Source organism: Euleptes europaea, chromosome 15 (assembly GCF_029931775.1).
Source record: "Euleptes europaea isolate rEulEur1 chromosome 15, rEulEur1.hap1, whole genome shotgun sequence".
Lineage (NCBI taxonomy): Eukaryota > Metazoa > Chordata > Lepidosauria > Squamata > Sphaerodactylidae > Euleptes > Euleptes europaea.
The window spans coordinates 51,108,968-51,133,072 of record NC_079326.1 but is presented as its reverse complement, the minus strand read 5'-3'; the positions used below and the strand labels follow the sequence as shown (position 1 = coordinate 51,133,072).

Here is a 24,105-nt window from a genome sequence, read left to right as displayed (position 1 = left end):
ATACTAGTCATGATGCAGACCTATTCTCTCCAGGATCAAAGGAGCATGCTTAATATATTGGGTGATGTGGAACAAAGGCAGGACAATGCTGCTGCAGCTGTCTTGTTTGTGGGCTTCTCAGAGGCACCTGGTTGGCTGCGGTGTTAACAGACTGCTGGACTTTATGGACCTTGGTCTGATCCAGCAGGGCCTTTCTTATGTTCTTACGTGCTCCTGGTTTTGGCAGACAAATCTCCTTTCATAGCGCCTGGCCTGCAGAACCTTAGATAGATGGAGCCTCCTTCATTTTTCCCATTACCACAGTTGTGCCGCGGGTTCCTATTTTGCTTCTTTCCCTGGTGCCATTTTAACAAAACCTTGAAGCTGAGGAATTGGGCCATTTATGCATGGCTGTTTCCTCGCAGTCACCCTGCCGACTTCTTCAGGGCTTGGCTTTGATTACGCTTGCATTTTCTGACCGTCAGAGGTCGCCTCGCTCTCCCCCACACGTTTCCCCCATGGTTTTTGGATGCTGGCTAAACCGAATCCAGAAAACACGGGCAAAACATGCGGAAACACGGGGGGAAAGAGCGATGCGACTTCTGACGGTCGGAAAATGCATACATAATCAAAGCAAAGCCCTGAAGAAGTCGGCTGGGTGACCGTGAGGAAACATAATGAAACAAGGCATAAATGGCCTTGCTGGATAAAACTTAAGGCCTGCCTGTTCTAGCACTCTGATCCCAGCAGCAGCCAGCCAAATCGTTCCTGGGTACAAGCTGGTTATGCAGGCATTGACCATTTGCTGTTTCGTTCACCACAGCTGGAATAGAGAGGTAAACTATGAAAGAGGTTCATAGTTTGCTTTCATAGCCACTTTTAGATGATCCTTCATGAACCGGTCTAGTCTATTCTGTTCATCCGACTCACATCACATATAACTAAGTACCAGCTGGGTTCCCCATCTTCCATTTGACTAGCTCTGAAAAGAAGATTGCCTGAATTTCTAATAAATTCCACTATCTAATTATGGACGCAAAATCAAGAAGTTTTGCTAAAAACATGAACAGCAGAGGGAGTCATGAGTAATACAGGTTGAGTATCCCTTATCCCCAGACTGCATGGGACCAGAAGTAGTCCGTATTTCGGATCCGTATTTTGAAATATTTGCTTATCTGAAATGAGCTATTTGTTTTTATTTATTTTTCAAATTTGTAGCCCGCCCTCATCCCCAGCAAGCCAGGCTCAGGGCGGGCTAAAATACATTTAAAAAACCTTAACATCATTAAAACATCAACCTCAGACTTATAAAACCTCAAAACAATTAAACATAATGCAATCATAAATAGATGGCCTTAAATTTACCTGGTGCCACTGTGTAACAAAATTAGCAGGTCAACCCCCCACAGCTGTCAAGAGTGGGGGGGAAAGAGATGGGGAGGGAGTCATGAGTAACAGAAGCTTAGATTGAATAGATCCTAAAAATGTATTGCACAGGAGATTTGCAAACAAAGAAATGCCGTTGCCATAAGCAGATTAAACTAGAATTGATTGTTGTAGGCTTAAAGGACAATAGCAAAGGAAGAGTAAAGGGATACTTGGGAGTGAAGCCCGAAATGAACGCATTTCAGATAAAATATGACAAGCCAGCCCAGCTGCAGGGCAACCCCAAAGTTTTCATCGATCTCAGAATAACTACCTACCAACAAAGACCCGCTGGCCAAATCCAGTGAATTCTTCCTCTTCTATAACATTAAAGACACAACATGTAAGCAAGGAAGGACAACGAGAAAGGACAGCGATCGTCAAACTGTAATGATTCCAGAGGTAGCCACGTTAGTCTGTTGAAGCAAAGTTAAACAGGAGTCTTGCTGTCCCTTCAGGACAAAGAAGTTTTTATTATAGCATATGATTGTATAGAATTGACAAAGAAGTCCCTGGAAGTATATGCTAGAATAAAAATCTGATATTTTTAAAGAGCCACAGGACTATTGGTTTTTACCTTCCCTCCATATAGTAGATGTGAAAGTGAATAATGTTGACTTTTACCTTTTTGCCCCCTCCCAATACAGTAGATGTGAAAGAGTTAATGAATAATAATGCCAGAAGAATGAGATGCAGAGGCCAATTTATGAATACAAATGTCCCGTATCAACTATACAAGAGAAATCATTATATAACAAGAAGCAGCTTTTCACAATAGTAATCTGTAGTAGGGCTACCAACCTCCAGGTGTGGCCCCCGGAATTACAACTGATCTCCAGATGATGGAGATTTGTTCACCTGGAGAAAATGTCTGGAGGGTGGACTCCATGGCATTATACGCTGCAGAGGTCTCACCCTCCCCAGGCTCCACCCACAAAATCTCCAGGTATTTCCCAACTGGGGTTGGCAACTCTACAGTCATGTAATTCTGATAAGAGACACTTCTCTGTTATGAGGTGAATGAATAATTAGTTACTATCTAATGGCCACCCAACTAGTCAAGAACCTGTTGGTAGAAGGTGCCTGGGAAATAGCTCCAGCATGGGAAATAGCTGGGAAACTGATCTGCTGTCCAATGTGGGTGTGGGTCCAAAGACCAAGAGAGGACAGATGAAGGAACAAAAAGAAAAGGCAGTATTAGATTGGTTGTAAGAAGAAGAGTTGGTTTTTATATACCGACTTTCTCTACCACTTAAGGAAGAAACCGGCTTACAATCACCTTCCCTCCCCCTCCCCACAACAGACACCCTGTGAGGTAGGTGGGGCTGAGAGAACTGTGACTAGGCCAAGGTCACCCAGCTGGCTTCATATGGAGGAGTGGGGAAACCAACCCAGTTCTTCGAATTAGCGTCTGCCGCTCATGCGGAGGAGTGGGGTATCAAACCCGGTTCTCCAGAGTAGAGTCCACGGCTCTTAACCACCACACCATGCTGGCTCTCACCACAGAATACCAGGTCAGAGTCCACCGCTTCAAACCACCGCTCTCAACCATTACACCACACTGGCTCTCCATATTGGCAGGTCAGGGCAATAATTAAGTGCTATCAAGTTGCAGGTGACTTATGGTGACCCCTTGTGGGGTTTTCAAGGCAAAAGATAAGCAGAGGTGATTTGCCATTGCCTTCCTCTATATAGCAATCCTGGTCTTTCTTGGTGGTCTCCTGTCCAAATACTAATGATGGCCAACCCTGCTTAGCTTTCAAGCTCTAGCAAGCTCGGGCTAGTCTGGGCTATTTGTACTGTTGATTGGTGCCTTTATCATGCAAATGTGTTATGGTTTGGTAAACGAACACTTTTATCCTGTTACACACGTTTTATTTCTGCCATGTATTAACTTCTGTGCATATTTATCAGACCGGGCTGTAGGGTTGCCAGGTCCCTCTTCGCCACCAGCAGGAGGTTTTTGGAGCGGAGCCTGAGGAGGGCGGGATTTGGGAAGGGGAGGGACTTCAATGCCATAGAGGCCAATTGCCAAAGTGGCCATTTTCTCCAGGTGAACTGATCTCTATTGGCTGGAGATCTATTGCAATAGCTGGAGATCTCCAGCTAGTACCTGGAGGTTGACAACCCTACCTGACTAAAATTTGCCATTATGCACAGTTTTTTAAAAAAAAAATCAGTACAACACGAACACCTCTTGGTTTTCAGACAGTTAAGATATGACTGACAGCCTACTCCATATAATGTAAAAGAGAAATGAAATGTTACCTTCCTTAAGCTCCTCTGGTTTGTTGTAAGAGAATGTAAGAAGAGGGAGATACACATTAAAAATTAGAGATCTTATGACTCCAGGTCCACATCTGAGTGGACAAATATTGACAGGTGCTGTTTAGCAGAATGTAAACGCAATGTAACATTGACTACAGTAGGACAGTATAAAGGCTGACAATTTTACAGGTCTCTTCAGAATATCTAGCAGCTACATGTATTTCTTATCTAATGACTACAGATGCTGCTGCAAGACCAGCCTGGAATCAAAACTTTTCCTCTCAACTTTGCATAGGCCACTCACTTCTGTCTCCAGAGCCGTTCCTGTCCCACGGAAAACTTGAATATAACCTCTCCTTTACTTTTTAAAAATCCCTGTTGCTCTCCTTTTTCCACGAAAAGATACTCCAAGCAAACCAGTTCCCACCTGCAGCTTGATCAGTTTCAGATCTCCTCTTGAGACATTTGTATTGGCCATAGGGGAGGGGCTGTGGCTCAGTGGCAGAGCATCTCATTGGCATGCAAAAGGTCCCAGGTTCAATCCCCGGCATCTCCAATTAGAGGGACTAGGCAAGTAGGTGATGTGAAAGACCTCTGCCTGAGACCCTGGAGAGCTGCTGCTGGTCTGAGTAGACAATACTGACTTTGATGGACCAAGGCCCTGGTTCAGTATAAGGCAGCTTCATGTGTTCATTACACATAGTTCTACGTTCTACAATCTCCCCCAGTATATCATGTTACCAAATAGCCAGTCTAGTTACTGGAGCTCACTTAGTTTGCTCTGATATGCTGAACTATATGAAAAATCCTCGGCTATGCAATGGATACAGCTGAGTAAGGATTTCTTTTAAAGTTCTGCTTCGAAAAGGGACTCCATAGGAAAAAAAATAGCACCCCATCTCAAAATTACTACTATTATTGATAGTTCCATTACCTTCACAGGTAAGGGATAAGCTTTAGAAGAAGAGGAAGAGGAAGAAGAGTTGGTTTTTATATGCTGACTTTCTCTACCACTTAAGGAAGAATCAAACCGGCTTACAGTCACCTTCCCTTCCCCACAACAGACACCCTGTGAGGTAGGTGAGGCTGAGAGAGTGTGACTAGCCCAAGCTGGCTTCATGTGCAGGAGTGGGGAAATAAATTCAGTTCGCCAGATTAGCCTCCGCCGCTCATGTGGAGGAGTGGGGAATCAAACCCGGTTCTCCAGATCAGAGTCCACCGCGCCAAACCACTGCTCTTAACCATGACACCATGCTGGCTCTATAGACATTACATGTACCCTGCCCCATTTTCAGTTTCCAGTGCACGAATTCATACTGATATCTGAGCAACAAAATGGGATCCTCCTCAGTCTAAAGTAATAAGGACACAATGAAGTAGATTAGTCCTTCAATTATACTTATGTAATATAATCTCATTATGTGTCCTTACTGAAGCCTGCCTAGTTCTGTATTTCCCACTGTGATATATGCAAACCCTTCTGTTGAAGAGAAGAGGACCCAATTGTCTTAAAGCTGGCCACTAAAATCTTCTGATTTAACTTGGAAATCATAAAGAAGGCAGTGACAAGATGGTTTTCTGAAACTAAAAACAAGACTCTACACAAAGATATCGTCACCCATTTTCAAGATGCAACGGTTTAATTCCCTTTCCACCACACACTTTGAGACTCTTAAAAATGTTTATTTATTTATTTATTTAAACTTCTACCCTGCCCTAAATCCCCGGCCAAAGCTGGGCTCAGGCCAGCTTAACAATATGGTATTAAAGACAATAAACTATAAATACAATAAAACATACAGTACAATAATTTAAAAGCCCAGATTTTTTAAAAAAGTCTTATACTTACCAGACTCAAAAGTTTCCTCATCTTTTAAGTCATCCAGTAAGCAAAAATAGCAAATACATTTCATTTCAATACTATCCCTGTCTCAGATCATTCTAATGCTTTAGAAAGGATTTTCCATCCCCCCCTCAGGAGAGCACCAAGTTCTAATTTCCTTTTCTTGACCCCACCCACCCCAAGTTTCATTGCTTAACTTTTGCTTCTGTATACAGAGTTCAAGAATATTTGGATCTGGCTTCTGTCAGTCTTATTTGCTGAAACTTACAAAATGTTCTGAAACATTATATATCAAAATAGTGACCAGGAAAATGGGATCCTATTTAAGAAGGACCTGATGTTATTAGAGAGGCTCTGAATCCAAGCTTACTGAACTTTCAGAATGAATTTTCCCCCTTTGAATCAATAATAAAAGACTCAGCATACCTGGGGGTCCCAGGTTCAATCCCTGGCATCTTGGTTTAAAGGGACCTGGCAAGTAGGTGATGTGAAAGGCCTCTGCCTGAGACCCCGGAGAGCTGCTGCCGGTCTGAGTAGACAATACTGACTTTGATGGACTGAGGGTCCGATTCAGTATAAGGCAGCTTTATGTGTTCATGTGATCAGAGTTACAGGCTCAAGAGTCCAGAGTGTATTATTGTTTTAACGCAAGGGAATGGCAAAGGAGAAGGAGAAGAGTTGGTTCTTATATGCCAACTTTCTCTACCACTTAAGGGAGACTCAAACTGGCTTACAATCACGTACCCTTCCCCTCCCCACAACAGACACCCTGTGAGGTAGGTGGGGCTGAGAGAGTGTGACTAGCCCAAGGTTACCCAGCTAGCTTCATGTGTAGGAGTGGGGAAACCAATCCAGTTCACCAGATTAGCCTCTGCCGCTCATGTGGAGGAGTGGGGAATCAAACCTGGTTCTCCAGATCAGATTCCACCGCTCCAAGCCACTGCTCTTAACCGCTACACCACGCTGAGACAGTCAGTGGCTGCCATTTAGTGTTTCATGTGACATTGCTAATTTCATTTTTGTATTTCCTACATACGTGTGACAAAACCAACATTTGTATCTAGCGTTTAAGTGCTTTAGCCATACTAATCTAAAAAAATTTATTAGCATGGGAGAAGACATCCCACTAGGTGGAGAATATGCACATAGCCTTGCTATAAAACAGCTGGTTCCTATGCCTGTTTATGACTGGACCTATTCAGAGGAACAAGACGATGAGCAACCATCAAATCATTAAAATTAAATAGCCACATCTCTATAGTTTATAATTCAAATTAAAAATATTGTGCTTGTTTTACATGCCACTCTGCTAGGATTGCCAGGTAGTCATCCCGCCCGGCCACCGGCGGGGGATGGGGGATAGGGTTGCCAGACCCAGGGTGGGAAACTCCTGGAGATTTGGGGGTGGAGGACAGGGACCTCAGTGGGGTACAATGCCACAGAGTCCACCCTCCAAAGCATTCATTTTCTCCAGGGGAACTGATCTGTGTACTCTGGAGATGAGCTCCCAGATCCCACCTGGAGGCTGGCATCCCTTCACTCTACTAGTATTCATAATTTTTAAATGAATAGTTTAGGGGCAAAATGGATTCTTAGCATTCACTTTTGAAACAGTCCAAAGAGAGACTCAAATCCGTAACACAGAGACAAGAGTTCCAACAGGGACTGGATACCAGGCAAAATACTCATTCTTGACTGAATGTTCTCTTTGGTAGAAAGCATTAGTTGAGAACATCAGAATCGTAGCTACGTCCTCAATTTTCTTCTTCTAGACACACACAAAATTGGCCTTGCATATGCTATCAGAAATTATTTTAATAGGCCTATTTAGACCTATTTAAGATCCCTTTTGCACTGTAGTGATGGGAGAAAGACTAACAACCCCCACCTGCTCAAAACAGTCAATTACCTGTTTCAACACACTTCTCATCAATCTGCATGTCATCTTCTTTACGTTGTTGGAAACAAAAAACGAGAAAAAGAACCAGATTGAGGTCATAATGATGTAAGAAATCTAAATACAATCAATAATCCACACTAATATTCAATTCCTACAATCCTTCTCTAGCATTTCAGCATTGTGCTCAGGAGCAATAGATTATGTAACTATTTCTTTCCTATTATGCAAAGACAATCACGTAATCCAAAAAGGTCCCAAATTATAAACGAGGATCTCATGTCTACCATCCATAGTGTCTTGATTTCATGGCTCTCTAGGAATCGCCAGAAACTCTGTACTAAAGCCATTGAGCTTCTGGCCATTCCTAGAGAGGACCAATGTCACTTCCAGGTCTTCCCAGAAGTGATGTCACACTGTTGGCCCAATAGCTTTAATTTTCCCCCCTTGCCTCAGATCTGAATGGTGCCAAGAAACAGGAGCTGGGATCCCCTGCTGCTGGCTGCCTGGCAATCCTACCACCAGGCCATTCTGGCCCCAAGTGTGGGAAGCCCATCACTCCAAGTGGAGTAGGCTGGAGCCACTACCACAGCTTGGTGCCCCTAACCTTGTATGGGGTGGACATGGGCCTGCTCTTCCTCCCTTCCATCCACCAAGAGGGCAGATCCACTGCTTTTACCTCCAACATAAAAAATATGTCAATAGGAAGAACTTTCTGACAGAGCGGTTCCTCAGTGGAACAGGCTTCCTTGGGAGGTGGTGAGCTCTCCTTCCCTGAGGTTTTTAAGCAGAGGTTAGATGGCCATCTGTCAGCAAGGCTGATTTCTATGTCCTCAGCCAGATCATGAGAGGGAAGGGCACCTTGGCCATTGTCTGGGCATGGAGTAGGGGTCAATGGGGGTGTGGGGGGGAGGTAGTTGTTAATTTCCTGCATTGTGCAGGGGGTTGGACTAGATGACCCTGGTGACCTATGATTCTATGAAAGTGCCTATAAATGTTTCCTAGCAGTGGTAAAAGCAGCTTTGGGTAGTGATTTCACTGAGAAAACAGAGTGAAAGTGTTACACACCCCTCTCCTTCCTCCCCACTGTTCTTTTGTATTAAATTTTAACCACAGGGGCTACATTTAAAGAAATCATTAGGAAAAGGAAACCGAACTACTTAGAAAATGTAATTTTTGCCCTTACGCAGATCTTTTTATCAGGCCACACTGGAAGTTAGCTAATTTTTCAGACAAAAAGCAGGGGGAGGATTGGGGGTAGGAACATGGGTGGACCGCGACGCTGGGTGCACTGGATGTGACGGAGGGCAGCTCTAGGAATGGCCAGAAACACAATGGTAAAATATGGAGGCTTGCAGCAGAAGTGGGTAACAGGGTTTGGGGGAACAGCACGCCTGAAAGCAGGGCTATTCCTAAAGCATATATTTACTTTGGATAGACACTGGCCTAATAAACAAAACATAGCACTTCATGTCTGAAGTGTAATATGCTAAAATGGATGGAGGGTGGGAGGAGTAAATAGGGTTGCCAGCTCTGAGTTGGGAAATACCTGGAGATTTGGGGGGCGGGGACTGGGGAGGGTGGGGACTGGGGAGGGGAGGGACCTCATTGGGGTACAGTGCCATAGAGTCCACCCTCCAAAGCAGCCATTTTCTCCAGGGGAACTGATCTTTGCCATTTGGAGATCAGTTGTAATCCCAGGAGATCTCCAGGCCCCACCTGGAGAATGGCAACCCTAACAGCTAGGGTTGCCAACCTCCATGTACTAGCTGGAGATCTCCTGCTATTACAACTGATCTTCAGCTGACCGAGATCAGTTCACCTGGAGAAAATGGCCGCTTTGGCCATTGGACTCTATGGAATTGAAGTCCCAACCCTCCCCAAACCCCACCTTCCTCAGGCTCTGCCCCAAAAACCTCCCGCTGGTGGCGAAGAGGGACCTGGCAACCCTACTAGGAGTCCACCAACTGGAAATTGCCCTTTCAGAACATTGTAAATAGCTCTACGAGAAAGGATTCAACCCAGATCACTTATAACAAGAAGTCTATGTCTTCTAGACTGAGGGTTCAGCTAGCTCGTGACATGCAAGCAGCCATATGAATTGTATAAAGAAATAGATGAAACCTGGACACTACTCACCTTCTTCCACAGTACTCACTGCCCATAGCAGATCCATGGAAGCGGTTAGTAAAAAAGAATACACAGGAGAGTTTTGTTGCTGGGGGCAAAATGTTGAATCATTTCATTTAAGAGATGACAATATGGATCGACATAATAACTGACGGTTACCAAGTTCTAAAAAAAAAAAAAAGCAGACTCCACATAGGGTGACCCCCTAGGGTTTTCCAGGCAAGAGCTGTTCAGAGGTAGTTTTGCTATTGCCTGCCTCTATGTAGCAACCCTGGACTTCCTTGGTGGTCTCCCATCCAAGAACTAGCCAGGACCAACCCTGCTTATCTTCTGAGATATAATGAGATCAGGATAGCCTGGGCCACCCAGGTCAGGGTAAAAATTAGACCTTAACAAAAGCAGCTATTCATTTCAAAGCACAATTATTTCCTTCTTCACTCATCTTTTAAGGGAAGGAGAGCCATTTCCCCCTCACAGCTTGCAATCCATAAAAAATCTCAGCACTCACATATTGTTGACTTCAGACACCTGTGGGGCTGCAAGGGCTGTGACCACCAGAATTCCCGCTGCTTCCTGAACAGGAGGGGGGGAGAGTGTAAGATTTATGCACAATTTGAAGCAATTTAAATCCATATGATTAGTTTACCAATGTTTATTTTATCAGGATACAATCCTATAATTATATCATTTGTGTTTATGTTCCTCTTGCTGAGATCGCGTTTGATAACATTCCCTTGTTTTGTGGGAAACCTCGATTTCTTTCCCTTTTTATGCTGCAGTAAATGGCAAAATGGCACACTGTTCTGGCTCACTCTCATTAATTACCTCCTTCAGACCCGTCCAGCACCATCATTCTTTGGCAATAGGGTTGCCAACGTCCAGGTGGTAGCTGGAGATCTCCTGCTATTATAACTCATCTCCAGCCGACAGAGATCAGTTCACTTGGAGAAAATGGCCGCTTTGGCAATTGGACTCTATGGCATCGAAGACCCTCCCCTCTCCAAACCCCATCCTCCTCAGGCTCCACCCCCAAAATCTCCAGGTATTTCCCACCCCGGAGCTGGCAACCCTATTCGGCAAAGCCACAGACAAATGGGGGGGGGGAATCCTTTAACAATAAGCGGGTTTCTCCGTTGTATTTGGTCTAATTACCTCTTCAGAAGATGATTGGAAGGGATAAGTCCAGCACAGGAGCTGAGGTCTGAGACTTTCCTCGCCTGCCACCAGAAGGCGTCATTCTGGTCCACAATCTGAAGAATGTCTCCCTTTTTAAACGGCAGTCCTGCGTCAGCACAAGGGATGGCGGGGTCCTGAAGAGGCCAATAATCTGCCATTGCTCGCACATAGAGCTGATACAACAACATGGAAGACAGAAGAATTACTTCTGAGGTGTGTGAACTGCTCGGCTGCACTACGTACAACTGTAAAGTCAGATCTGACAAGCATCAACATAGGGTCAATATATATTTTTTTGCTGTCAAGTCCCTGCAGGGTTTGCAAGGCAAGGGTCGAACAGAGGTGGTTTGCCATTGCCTTCCTCTGCATAGCGACCATCCAGGGACTGACCAGGGCTGATCCTGCTTAGCTTTTGAGATCTGGTGAGAATGGGCTAGCCTGGGCTATCACGGTCAGTGCATATGGTCAATTAGCCCTCTTTAATAACAGCATTATTAAAATTAAGTGATGTCCCCCACCTCCCAACCCAGATCAAGGAAAGCTGACCTGAGACCCTGGAGAGTTGCTGCCAGTATGAGGAGGCAACACTGACTTTGAGGGACCCAGGGTCTGATTCAGTATAAAGTTTCAAGTGTTCAGGAAGGGCCGTCTGCCCCAAAGCCAGGTCAGAACCCAAACTGAACAGAATCAAAGGAAGGGGTTTCATCTAGTTACGCATGAAGTTGTTTTGCCGTCACAAGGAGAACTGGTAGCAAATAACAACAGAAAGGCAAAATACCAAATATATGCAAAAGAATAGACGTTGTTGAAGAAATCCAAATAGTCAAAGTGTGATACACTGACTATACAAAACAAGGTACAATGATACACAAAGATATATAGTATGATTCAAAAGTCCAAGCAAAGAAGTCATATTCTAGACCAGAACACAGTATGAAGTTGGTCTTCCAAAGAAGTCACCAAGGCAATCAGGCGATGTGCTGTATAGCATGCGTTCTTGGACATAAATTTCTGCATAAAAGTTCCCTTGACCTGTATCACGAGTGCAATACAGGGATACGGTAATCTTCCTGTTTCGATTCATGAATCTTCCTCAGGATACGATATGGTCTGCTTAGTAGCTAGTTCACATGTCAGTGTGAGAGAAGTTCTCTCAACTGGGCCTACACGCCACTGGAGGAGCTTTGCTGTTATACGCTTTGTTCACCCCTTAAGTGTTCTATGCACAGCAAACTTATTTTCCCCATTATCTGTACTGCTAGCGTTGTGTCACCAGAAACTGTCCTCAGTTGAACTGACGGCACCGATTGTTCTTACTGCAGAATGTTATTGGATTAAGCTCTGAAGAAACAGAAATCTCTTACCGTTGTTTGATTACTGACGGGTCGGTCTGAAACAGGAATCAACTTGAACATGATTGTTCCCCGTGACCGGGACTGCAGGAAGTGAGAAAAAAAAAGAAAAACATCCAGTTATCATCATCACAAATTGAAACTTTAATCACCGGTGATAGCCTCCAGACTATTACACATACTCTTTGGTGAAGATAAGATTAATAAAGCCAATGTAATCCAATTTGCTAGTGACGGGGAATTTATTGAAGGTAAACATATACAAAGAATAAAGTAACGTAAGGCTTTCCTGATGTCTCTTGACATTTATGTGATTTGTATGCTTACATATGGGCCTTTTTACACGTTACAACATCCTCAAGAGTCAGTGTAGTTGATAGACTGGTGGATTAGGACCCTCGGGAGGGTTCCCAGATCCCGCTGGGGGTAGGGGAACCCCCATGGGTCATATCCCCAATAGGGTTGCCAACCTCCAGGTTGATGTTGTTGTATATTTTTGGTTGCACATTTACACCGTTGTCATTGTGTTTGCACTGTTGTGTATCTTCTGTGAAATATATAAATTTGTTTATTGACTTTCAATTTAGTATATACTGGCTTAGTACTGGTTCTTCTTAGCAACCTCCAGGTACTAGCTGGAGATCTCCTGCTATTACAACTGATCTCCAGCCGATAGAGATCAGCTCTGGGTTGGGAAATACCTGGAGTTTTTGGGAGTGGAGCCTGAAGAGGATGGCATTTAGGGAAGGAGAGGGACTTCAATGAGATATAATACCATAGAGTCTACCTTCCAGGTGAACTGATCTCTGTTGCCTGGAGATCAGTTGTAATTCCAGGAGACTCCAGCCAACACCTGGAGGTTAAGCAAGAAAAAAAAATGCAACCTATGCCCGTAATAAGTCAACTTTAGAAAAATGGCAGCACGAGGGCTCATATATTAGTAAACCAATTGGTAAGTATTGGGCTATACTTGAATCATTTATTCTAACAGAGTTACAGTATTAATTCATGCTGTAATCTGTATCATTAAAGAAAAACATTCAACAGTCAAAACGTCAATTTGCTATCTAGCTATTAATCAGGCATAGCAACAGATGCGTTATAAATGAAAAGCATAAATAAAAAGATTAGAATTGCAATTCAACAACGACGCGATAAGTCCATGTAGAAATCTTTCAACTTGTATTAGCGTCTGCACCCATTCTTGACTATGAAGGTTCCAAATCATAGACCAGAGGTTCTGTTGCAAAGATGGGCGCAACCTTCGTGGTCAAGAATGGGTGCAGACGCTAATATAAGCTGAAAGATTTCTACATGGACTTATCCATTGTTGTTGAATTGCCATTCTAATCTTTTTATTTATGCTTTTCATTTATAACACATCTGTTGCTATGCCTGATTAATAGCTAGATAGCGAATTGACGTTCTGACTGTTGAATGTTTTTGTTCAATGATACAGACTACAGCATGAATTAATAATGTAACTCTGTTAGAATAAACGATCCAAGTATAACCTAATAGTTACCAATTGGTTTACTAATATATGAGCCCTCGTGCTGCCATTCAACACCTGGAGGTTGGCAACCCTAACAAAAGGGCTTGATGATCACATATAATGTGAAATGGACAACTTAAGCTAATCCCATGAGCGACAATGAACAAAGGAGTCGGTAAAGAAATGTCATTGCCTGTCAAAACAGGGAAATCACATAGCAAAAGCATTTGAACAGTTGAAGGGCGCTTTCACACATGCCAAATATCGCTCTTTCAGTCCACTTTCAAAGCAATTTGCAGCTGGATTTTACTGTGGCAATTTATGCAGGGTCAATTTTGATGCTTGCTCAAAGCTCTTTTTTCAAATGTGACCTTTAAAATGCCTATTCACAGTCCCGACGCAAAAAGAGAAATTCCACACACAATCCACTGGCCTGCTCCGTTCCTTCCATTAGCAACCGCCGTTTGCATAGCTAACACGTGCCTGTGATTTTGCATGCTTTCTTGAGGGGATTCTTGAAGGCAGGGGCAGAGCAAACAAAAAAAGGTTGCGTTAAAGGGGCTCTTAAGAAATGCGAAGCAGGTATGCGCTGGCTTTGCAGTCACTTCCTGAATGACGGTTCAGCATGAAAAACTAAAAAAAATAAGCGGGACACTTCAGCCTGGAATGACTGCTAATTACCAAGCATAAATGGCCTGTGTGGTAAAATCCACTTGCAAACAATCGGTAAAGTGGATTGAAAGTGCATTATACAGCATGTATGAACGTGCCCTTGGTCAACACAGTATGTGGTGTAGAAAAGAGGATATGCAAATTACAGCAGTCTCTACATGGTATGTACAAAACCTGATGTCATGGACCGCTTGGAGCAAATTCCTTAGTGAGATTTACTTTACAAACTGGCTTTCAGGGTGCATTTCTATTTTTATTTGCATTGACTATATGCTGTCACTGGATGCTATTCAAATCTTCGCAGTGTCATACCAGAATGTGGATGACTTGCTCCGGCTCCAGCCCTTCCACCGGAACTCCATTCACCTCTACCAGTTTGTCTCCAGCGTACAACAACCCTGCAACAAGAAAAAAGGCTGCCGTTAAGCCCTTCAACCAAGAAGAGGTAGGCAAAGACACGCTGTGCTTCCAAAGATGCCAGGGTTTGTAACCTAAAATCTGTGCAAAGACATTCAATGCTCAGACTAGATGCTCAGACTAGATTCACACATGTTGAATAATGCCCTTCCAATCCATTTTCAATGTAATGATCATTTGCAAGAGGATTTTGCCATTTCACACAGGCCTTTTATGCATGGCTGTTTCCCTTGCGGTCACCCCTCCGACAACTTTGGGTCTTTCTTGTGATATGCATAGGGTTGCCAGGTCCCTCTTTGCCACCAGCAGGTGATTTGGGGGGTGGAGCCTGATGAGGGCGAGGTTTGGGGAGGGGAGGGGCTTCAGCACCATACAGTTCAATTGCCAAAGAGGCCATTTTCTCCAGGCGAACTGATCTCTATTGGCTGGAGATCAGTTGTGATAGCAGGAGATCTCCAGCTAGTACCTGGCGGTTGGCAACCCTAAATATGCATGCCGTTTCCAACCGTCAGAGGTTGCCTCTCTCTTAGGGTTGCCAACCTCCAGGTATTAGTTTAGGGTTGCAACCTCCAGGTACTAGTTGGAGATCTCCTGCTATTACAACTGATCTCCAGCCAATAGAGATCAGTTCGCCTGGAAAAAATGGGCCGCTTTGGCAGTTGGACTCTATGGCATTGAAGTCCTCCCAACCCTATACTAGCTGGAGATCTCCTGCTATTACAACTGATCTCCAGGAGCAGCGTTTCTTGGAGATCTTTGGATTGCAGATGGAGGGGTATAGGCTTGAAACTTCTATTCTGACACTGGGAAATTTAGTCTGGACCCACCCCATGAGCAGAGGGGCACTTACAGCGTGGGACTTTCCTGCCTCCCTCTCCAGCTGCTGCCCACAGAGTGAACACAGCAGAAGGTTAAGTGGCTTTCTCCAGCATCGGAAACAGATAGTCGCAGTAGCGGACTGGGTCTAAAAATATTGGCTGCCAGGAGACAAAGGAGCCCCCACCCACAACTATAAGGCGAACGCTTTATTTTTATAATAAATAAATAAAAACGCAGTCATCCTGGAAACAATACTAGTAAAAGCTGAAACTTCGTTAAGAAATGAAATAGTACTGAAAAAATCATCGTGGATAGTAGAAATATTAAACAACAATACAGTTTAACCAGAATATAATTATTAAGATGATGTTGAGATGACTGTGACCTTAAGAAATATTAAATATTAACCCTGGAAGAAGCCTAATCTGTATATGAATGTTGTGTATGTTGTGTTATATTATGTTAAAATATAATAAAATGTTATAAAAAAAGAAAAGAAAAAAAGAAAATGTAAAAAAAAAACACATAAGTGGGAAAAGGGTACAATTAATTTTTTTGCAAAATAAAAGTATATTTCTTAGTAATTACAGTGTACATATATTGTACCTATTACTGGCAGTATACAGTAGATACTAAATGTAAATACAGATTGTTATAATTGAATTTTAAAATTGTTTTTAATAACAAAATTTTAATTTTAATAAACAATTTTAATAAACCTATTATATTTTCAAGCTACTAAAAGGTCATTAACATTTTTAACATATTGTCTAATGTTTAAGGGGGCCCACTTCCTCAGGGGCCCACAGGGCCCATCTGCCATTGGGCAAGCTAACACCCTGGCCAGTCAGCCACTGGATAGTCGGGTACAAGCCATTATCTTTCAGGATGTACCCTCTCTGTTCAAAGAAAAGGGATCTTTTTCCAGTTTGCTCTGAAAGAGGTTTACAAAATGTAACAACACACAATATCCCATTGCGTATTTCCCCCCACCTTTTCTTTTAAAATAACAAGCAGCTAACCCACCATCCCTTCCCCAATGCACAGTTTAAATTCATCTTACCACTTCTATCTGCCAACCCGCCATGGATGACTCTTGCCACCGTAATATCTCCTGTTAGTTCATGGCGTTTAATAGTGGCACCCTAGGAATTAAAAAAAAAAATTAGTATCTTTTTCCATTTCCATTGTATTCATTTGAAGTGTAGATTTGGTGAGGTTTCAGAAATTATTACATTTGTTAGAAACATTAAGGATGGAGCTTTCAGCAGATGTCCTCCCCCCTTCTAAAGATGTTCCACTTTTCTGCCAACCTCTGCCTCTTTCCTAGACTACAGAGCCACTGGTCAGGCAGGATCCAAGGTTTTTAAACAGAGGCTAGATGGCCATCTGTCAGCAATGCTGACTCTGTGAACTTAGGCAGATCATGAGAGGGAGGGCAGGAAGGGTTGTTGATCGCCACTTTGGGGTCAGGAAGCAATTTTCCTCCAGGCCAAATTGGCCAGAGATCCTGGAGGGTTTGGAGGTTTTTTGCCCTTGCTGGGCACGGAGCAGGGGTCACTGGGGGTGTGAGGGGGGGAGGTAGTTTTGAATTTCCTGCATTGTGCAGGGGGTTGGACTAGATGACCCTGGTGGTCCCTTCCCACTCAACGATTCTATGAAACCACCAGAGAGAGAAACCCTGTTTCTTAAGAAGCACACAATAGCAGCCGCCACACAACTGGATTTAACTAATGTGAAAGCCGCACAATCCTCCATAGTTCTATTTTTAACAGAATTATTTCCAAAAATCATGAAAAGAAGGAGAGAACCATGTATTGACTTCCTTGGAAGAAGGACAGGATAAAAATGTCACAGATAATCTACTCACACGTAGAAAACTCGTATCTACCTCTCAAGCTCAGGCCACAAGAACATCAGTACAGCCTGCTGGATCAGACCAGTAGTCCATTCAGTCCAGCATCCTGCCTCACATAGCAGCAAACCAGCTGCCCTGACTGGGCCAACAATATTGTGTGTGTGTGTGTGTAGTGTAGTGTAGTGTAGGGTTGCCAACCTCCAGGTGGTGGCTGGAGATCTCCCACTATTACAACTGATCTCCAGAGATCAGTTCCCCTGTAGAAAACGGCAGCTTTGGCAATTGGACTCTATGGCACTAAAACCCCTCCCTTCACCAAACCCCCCCTCCTCAGGCTCCACCCCAAATAATCTCCAGGTATTTCCCAACCTGGAGCTGGCAACCCTAATAAAGTGCCATAAAGTTGCAGCCGACTTATAGCGACCCCAGTAGGGTTTTCAAGGCAATTGATTAAGCGGAGGTGGTTTGCCATTGCCTTCCTCTGCAAAGTCTTCCTCGGTGGTCTCCCAACCAAGTACTGACCCTGCTTAGCTTCCGAGATCTGACGAGATTGGGCTATACCATTCAGTCAGCCACTTCTTAAAAACAGGTAAAATCTAAAAGCAATCCTGTATAATTTCTGAATATCTGCCCAGGTTATCTAGAAGAAATCTCTTTGTGACTAAATCTTCAGTGCACGCACACATCTTCAGCCTCAGTAGTGTATCATACTTTTAACATACCGCTTAAAATGCAAATATTAATTTAGCAAAATAAGCGCCAGTTAAAGGCTGAAGTAACTAAAAGATTGTGTGTCTTTTTTAGAACTCAGAGGAAAATGTATTATTATATTGCACAATAGATTGCACAAGTTTAAACTTAAAATGGAGCTTTACAAGGGGTTGCTTGTTTTTCACAAGGCAGACGATCCTCATGGCTTCCTCATTTTCAGGGATGTTGTCTGGCAGAGGCGGAAGAATCGGTTCATAATCTTTCTGGGCCACGGTGTCGTGTGCTGATAGTAAAGCCTGTAAGGGAAGAAAAATAGAGAGGTTAGATCAGGGGTGTCAAACATAAGGCCCGTGGGCTGGATCTGGCCCCTTAAGAGCATTGATCTGGCCCGTGAGCCAGCCAAGGCAGACACCACCACCTTTGATCTGGGCTGATGAGGCATGACCCGGCATGACCAAGGGACATTTATGTCATATCTGGCCCTCATAACAATTGAGTTTGACACCCCTGGTTTAGATCCTCTTTGAATGCAACTCCTGGGAAGTAAGATGTGGAAAGAGGCATTCTAATTGACCGTTCAATTAGGGTTGCCAGGTCCCTCTTCACCACCGGTGGGAGGTTTTTGGGGCGGAGCCTAAGGAGGGAGGGGTTTGGGGAGGGACTTCAATGTCATAGAGTCCAATTGCCAAAGCAGCCATTTCCAACAACAGAACAACAAAAAAGAGAGTAACAATAATAATAACAATAAATATGCCTCTGACCACTAGGGCATCAGGTTGCTCAGATCTATCTTACTGTTAGATTTGATTACATGCGGGTGGGGGGAGGAACTTGTCAACTGCCAGGGTGGTATTATGATCACTTCCAGGCCTGGAACTCTAACCAGATCCTCTATAACGTGTCCAGAGGAGGGCAACAAAGATGGTGAGAAGTCTGGAGACCAAGTCCTATGAGGAAAGGTTGAAGGAGCTGGGTATGCTTAGCCTGGAGAGGAGAAGACTGAGAGGGGATATGATAACCATCTTCAAGTACCTAAAGGGCTGTCATATCGAGGATGGTGCCAAGCTGTTTTCTGTTGCCCCAGAAGGTCGGACCAGAACCAACGGGTTGACATTAAATCAAAAGAGTTTCTGTCTAGACATTAGGAAGAATTTTCTAACAGTTAGAGTGGAACAGGCTTCCTCAGGAGGTGGTGAGCTCTCCTTCCCTGGAGGTTTTTAAGCAGAGGCTAGATGGCCATCTGCCAGCAATGCTGATTCTATGACCTTAGGCAGCTCATGAGAGGGAAGGCATCTTGACCATCTTCTGGGGGTGGAGTAGAGGTCACTGGAGGTGTGTGTGTGGGAGGCAATTGTGAATTTCCTGCATTGTGCAGGGGGTTGGACTAGATGATCCTGGTGGTCCCTTCCAACTATGATTCTATGATCCTTTAGAAGGGGACAAACATAGCTCTATCTATTGGATTGTCCAAAATTTCATAGGTATAGAGTCTATACCTATGAAATTTTGGACAATCCAATAGACATTGGAGCAAGGTGTCAAGTCTCCCTGTGCCCCAGCCACAAAGTCTATCTGCAAATGGAATCCTCCCAAAGTGGCCAAAAGGTTCTGCCGTTGGGATTGAGTTAAGGCAAGCTAACGTAAAGGTTCGTCGATATTTGGGAACCGTCAAGTAGTCAAGATGGACTGGGCTGGAGTTTGGATACAACCTTTCTATTTTCATTAGCAAAGTGCATTCTTTTAATATCAGGGTATATCTGTTGAAGATTCTGGAGGGCAGATTATTCTGTTTTTTCAAGGTTTCAACAGCATCTCTTTCAGCAGAACCTTTCTAGTACACATGAACACACATGAAGCTGCCTTATCCTGAATCAGACCATTGGTCCATCAAGGTCAGTATTGCCTACTCAGACTGGCAGCAGCTCTCCAGGGACTCAGGCAGAGGTCTTTCGCATCATCTACTGTATTCTGTAGCGTGTTGCATACAATACATACTGCCTGGTCCTTTTTAACTGGAGATGCTGGGAATTGACCCTGGGACCTTTTTCTACTGAGCCACAACCCCTCCAAATAAATAATAATATTTCACGGCAACGAAACAGTGAGTGGCCTGTTGCCATGACAGGAAAGAAGGCTTATGAGTTGCCCCCCTTCACATGAACGCATGAAGCTGCCTGATACTGCATCAGACCCTCGGTCCATCAAAGTCAGAATTGTCTGCTCAGACAGGCCGCGGCTCTCCAGGGTCTCAGGCAGAGGTCTTTCCCATCACCTACTCGCCTAGTCCCTTTAACTGGAGATGCCGAGGATTGAACCTGGAAACTCCTGCATGCCAAGTAGATGCTCTACCACTGAGCCACAGCCTCTCCTCCTCAGCTGTGCATCGTCAAAATCTTCTGCTCCTCATCCTCAGCGCAGAATAATTCCAGGAAATCCTCCATGCTGAACGATTTTGGGGGACACTACTTGCCTTCAGGTGGGGGCCACGCAGAAGTCTCCTCAGCTCTCTCACCTCTGAAGTTGGATGGACTCCACGCAACAAATCGGCTACCTGAGGACAAGCAAAGAAAACTAACTGACCATTGAGAAAGTGTACAGTATGTTCTTTAGTGCTGTCTTTTAAAAAGTACTGCAAATCACCAAAATATTAATTAGTAAAAGGCACCAACAATGATTGGAACATTGATACAAGAAGAATGAAAACTAAAATGCCTCTTTGCTCTTTCTTTGCCCAGACCTGGATGGCATGTGTGCGTGTGTGTGTGTGTGTGTCATTCATTCAGTCAGTCTGTCTGTCTGTCTGTCTGTCTCTCTCTCTCTCTCTCTCTGGCTTCAGTTGTTCTGCTGCCTTTTATTCCTGTCTCCCCTTCAATCCCAGCCCCCAGCCCTTTCTCCCAGGTGCTTCCCTTTTCCCTTAACTGATGGGTGTCTGAGCCTTGGTCTGGCTCTCTCTGTCCTCCCAGGGCTACTTGTGAGCTATCTTCCCCAACTCTGCTGGCCTTTCCTCGCTCCCTCCACCTGGGACCTGGCCTCCCAGGTGTAGGCTTTCATCAACTTCTCCTCCCTGCTTGGCAGCCAGTGCTTTTGTAGGGCTACTGGCCCTAGGAAGGAGAGTTCTGCTGCTGCACCTTCCATTGAGGCAGCGAGTGGGCAGGGCCTGGACTGTGGGAGCTGTGGGTTCCTGCTCTTGCCCCCTTGCAGGGAAGTGGGGCTGGGGGTTCCTGGTAGGGGCTGGCAGAGGAAGCCAGGAAGGCCTCCGCGCCTGGGCAGTCAGTTTTGAAGGCCGGGATGGACTCTGCTGCCGCAACAGAGACAATGGCGTCAGAGTCCGTCTCCGGACACCTGTTGTCCATTCATTTTTAGAAACATTGGCTGCAGGAGGATGCAGTGGTACCAAAGCAAGACATGACACATCCTCCCAGAAGAGAAGCGTTGACTTTTGCTGTTGGGTGATAACAGGTTGCCAACTAAGTTTACACTGGTGTACGTACCAAACCAGTGGTGGCCAGTTTAGGATTAGGCTGCCCTTCCCAGAGATTTCATTATAAAAAACCCCACACAAAAGGTTTTTCAAACTTCTGGGTTATTTCCTGTCACAGAGGTTCAGCCTCCATCCCGGATATCCATCTTACCTCATTGGTCAATGTGCGCGCCTGTGGTGTGAGTGGAACTGGCCTCTTTTTGATGTATTGATGAAGGCATTCATAAACCTAAGAGTAGAAGCATTAGAGATAATACATAACTGCCTCAGCAACATGTCGGGTAGGCAACATTGTTCATGCAAAGGTATTGGCGGTACACAATGCTCCACAGCTTTCCCCCCCAGCCACCCCATTTCTTTCCATGTGGGTTTTACACACACAGGCATCTGCCTTGTCTTTTAGGCCCATCTTTTCCACCCATGCGCCTATGATGTGCAACCAGCCACACACCAACATCCTGCACTATCCTAGAATTCAGATGAATCTGGCAACTTCAGCATGATTCATGGATCATAAATTTCGAAAGCACAGACAGAACTGTACTGAAGTTGTACTGTGCATGCCATTTGCACACAAAAAACACATGAACACACATGAACACATGAAGCTGCCTTATAAGGAATCAGGCCCTTGGTCCATTGAAGTCAGTATTGTCTACTCAGACCGGCAGTGGCTCTCCAGGGTCTCAGGCAGGGGTCTTTCATATCACCTATTTGCCTAGTCCCTTTAACTGGAGATGCCGGGGATTGAACCTGGGACCTTTTCATGACGAGCAGATGCTCTACCGCTGAGCCACAGCCCTTCCCCTTGATGTAATAGTATGAAAGAACCACAGCAAAGACACACATAATAAACCTACACATAATAGGTGTTCCTCACCTTCACCCTATTCTTCACTTGTTTTTCTTCCCCTTCCCTCTACTGACTTCGAAAGGGCTTTTGACCAAGGTCCCTTACCAAAGGCTCTTGAGCAAACTTAGCAATCATGGGATAAGAGGACAGGATCTCTTGCAGAGTAAAATTAAATGGTAAGAAGCATAGGGAAAAAAACTGACAGTTCTCACAACAGAGGGAAGTGAGGGTCCCATAAGGAGTGGTGTTAGGACCAATGCTATTGTATTTGTTCATAAATGATGTGGGACTGAGGTGAGGGGCACAGTGTCCAAATTTGCAATGATAGCACATTATTGAGGATGTTTCATGTCCTGAGCTGGTATGGATTCTCTTACATAACACCCACATATTTTTCTCAGGCAAAAATTAATTTACACACCCAATCTGGAGCAGCAGACAGCAAATCATCAGTGGAAGAATGAATTCTCTTTATACCAAAAGCCTTTCATCGTCACAGTTCCCCATTATGTAATATAGTTATAATTAGTCCTCCTTGATGACACAGACAGATCTATTCCATACGCTGCAATGTGAAGCATAACCGTTACTAAAATAAACTGGTTCTCAATGGAAGAGACATTACCTTTAGAAGCGCCTGTAGCCAAGGGGACCTCAGCAGGTCATACAACACACCAACACTGTTGATATCCCTTTTATAGTACTGGCTTAGTTCTTGCAGGACCAGAGACAGAACATGAGGTAAACCTAATTTCCAAAACCCACAGACAATACAGGTTAGTACAGGCAACGGGTTCCCCAAACTGATCGGCAGATTCCTTGTTGGGATAGCAAGTCAAGAGGTAGCATAACCATGTCGAGAGACATACGCATCCCTAAACGTAAACTGGTTTTATTCACAACAGTTGTTTGTCTATGGGACTTCCATTGTTCCCACCAGGGCATTTGAAGAAGGGATAGGGGAAATCTAGGGTTGCCAACCTCCAGGTGGTGGCTGGAGATCTCCTGCTATTACAACTGATCTCCAGACGACAGAGATCAGTTCCCCTGGAGAAAATGGCTGCTTTGGCAATTGGACTCTATGGCATTGAAGCCCCTCCCTCTCTAAACCTTGCCCTCCTCAGGCTCCACCCCCAAATCTCCAGGTATTTCCCAACCTGGTAGGATATAAAATACAAATTATTAAAACAAATATTTCTTTAAAAAAAAAATCTTAGCCCAAAAGCTAGCTACTGAACAATTTTAAAAGGTATAAATTTAAATGAAAATATGCATACATCTCTAAGCAGACAATGAACACTCCAATTTGTATAAGTGGCATCTTGAGAATGGAGGTATATATAAATTTAGTTCTCAGTAATATCAGCCATTATTTTCCTCTAATGGTTTCTACATGAAACATTTACAAAAAGGGAAATAATATAATGTACCACACCATTTTCACGGCTGCACAGCGGGGTACCCCTCTCCACTTTCTCCTTCATTCTAGGAGATTCTCCTCGTTTGGATGAGTGGATCATCTATTCTACATATAAAAGACAAATGCTTAACTGGGAAACACAGCACAATGTTAAGTCATTGATATTGCTTTACATAAGATTAGGGCTGCCAACTTCCAGGTACTAACTAGAGATCTCTTGCTATTGCAACTGATCTCCAGCCGATAGAGATCAGATCACCTGGAGAAAATGGCCATTTTGGCAATTGGACTCTATGGCATTAAAGTCCC

General features: G+C 44.2%; 1 protein-coding gene across 1 annotated transcript in view; it reads right to left on the bottom strand.

Moving 5' to 3' along the window:
• MPP4 (MAGUK p55 scaffold protein 4) overlaps nucleotides 1-23,890 on the bottom strand; it is a 31,670-nt gene extending 7,780 nt beyond the window's left edge. Inside the window, exons 1-13 of the mRNA XM_056861286.1 lie at nucleotides 23,812-23,890; nucleotides 23,002-23,123; nucleotides 21,675-21,752; nucleotides 20,513-20,593; nucleotides 18,207-18,338; nucleotides 16,537-16,618; nucleotides 14,550-14,635; nucleotides 12,083-12,154; nucleotides 10,695-10,891; nucleotides 10,051-10,115; nucleotides 9,552-9,569; nucleotides 7,425-7,463; nucleotides 1,683-1,724 (exon numbers count right to left, since the gene is read on the bottom strand). Coding sequence (XP_056717264.1) covers nucleotides 1,683-1,724; nucleotides 7,425-7,463; nucleotides 9,552-9,569; nucleotides 10,051-10,115; nucleotides 10,695-10,891; nucleotides 12,083-12,154; nucleotides 14,550-14,635; nucleotides 16,537-16,618; nucleotides 18,207-18,338; nucleotides 20,513-20,593; nucleotides 21,675-21,752; nucleotides 23,002-23,123; nucleotides 23,812-23,860 — 1,063 coding nt within the window. The 5' untranslated portion in view covers nucleotides 23,861-23,890. The remainder of the gene's footprint in view (nucleotides 1-1,682; nucleotides 1,725-7,424; nucleotides 7,464-9,551; nucleotides 9,570-10,050; nucleotides 10,116-10,694; nucleotides 10,892-12,082; nucleotides 12,155-14,549; nucleotides 14,636-16,536; nucleotides 16,619-18,206; nucleotides 18,339-20,512; nucleotides 20,594-21,674; nucleotides 21,753-23,001; nucleotides 23,124-23,811) is intronic.
• Nucleotides 23,891-24,105: the final 215 nt, after the last annotated feature.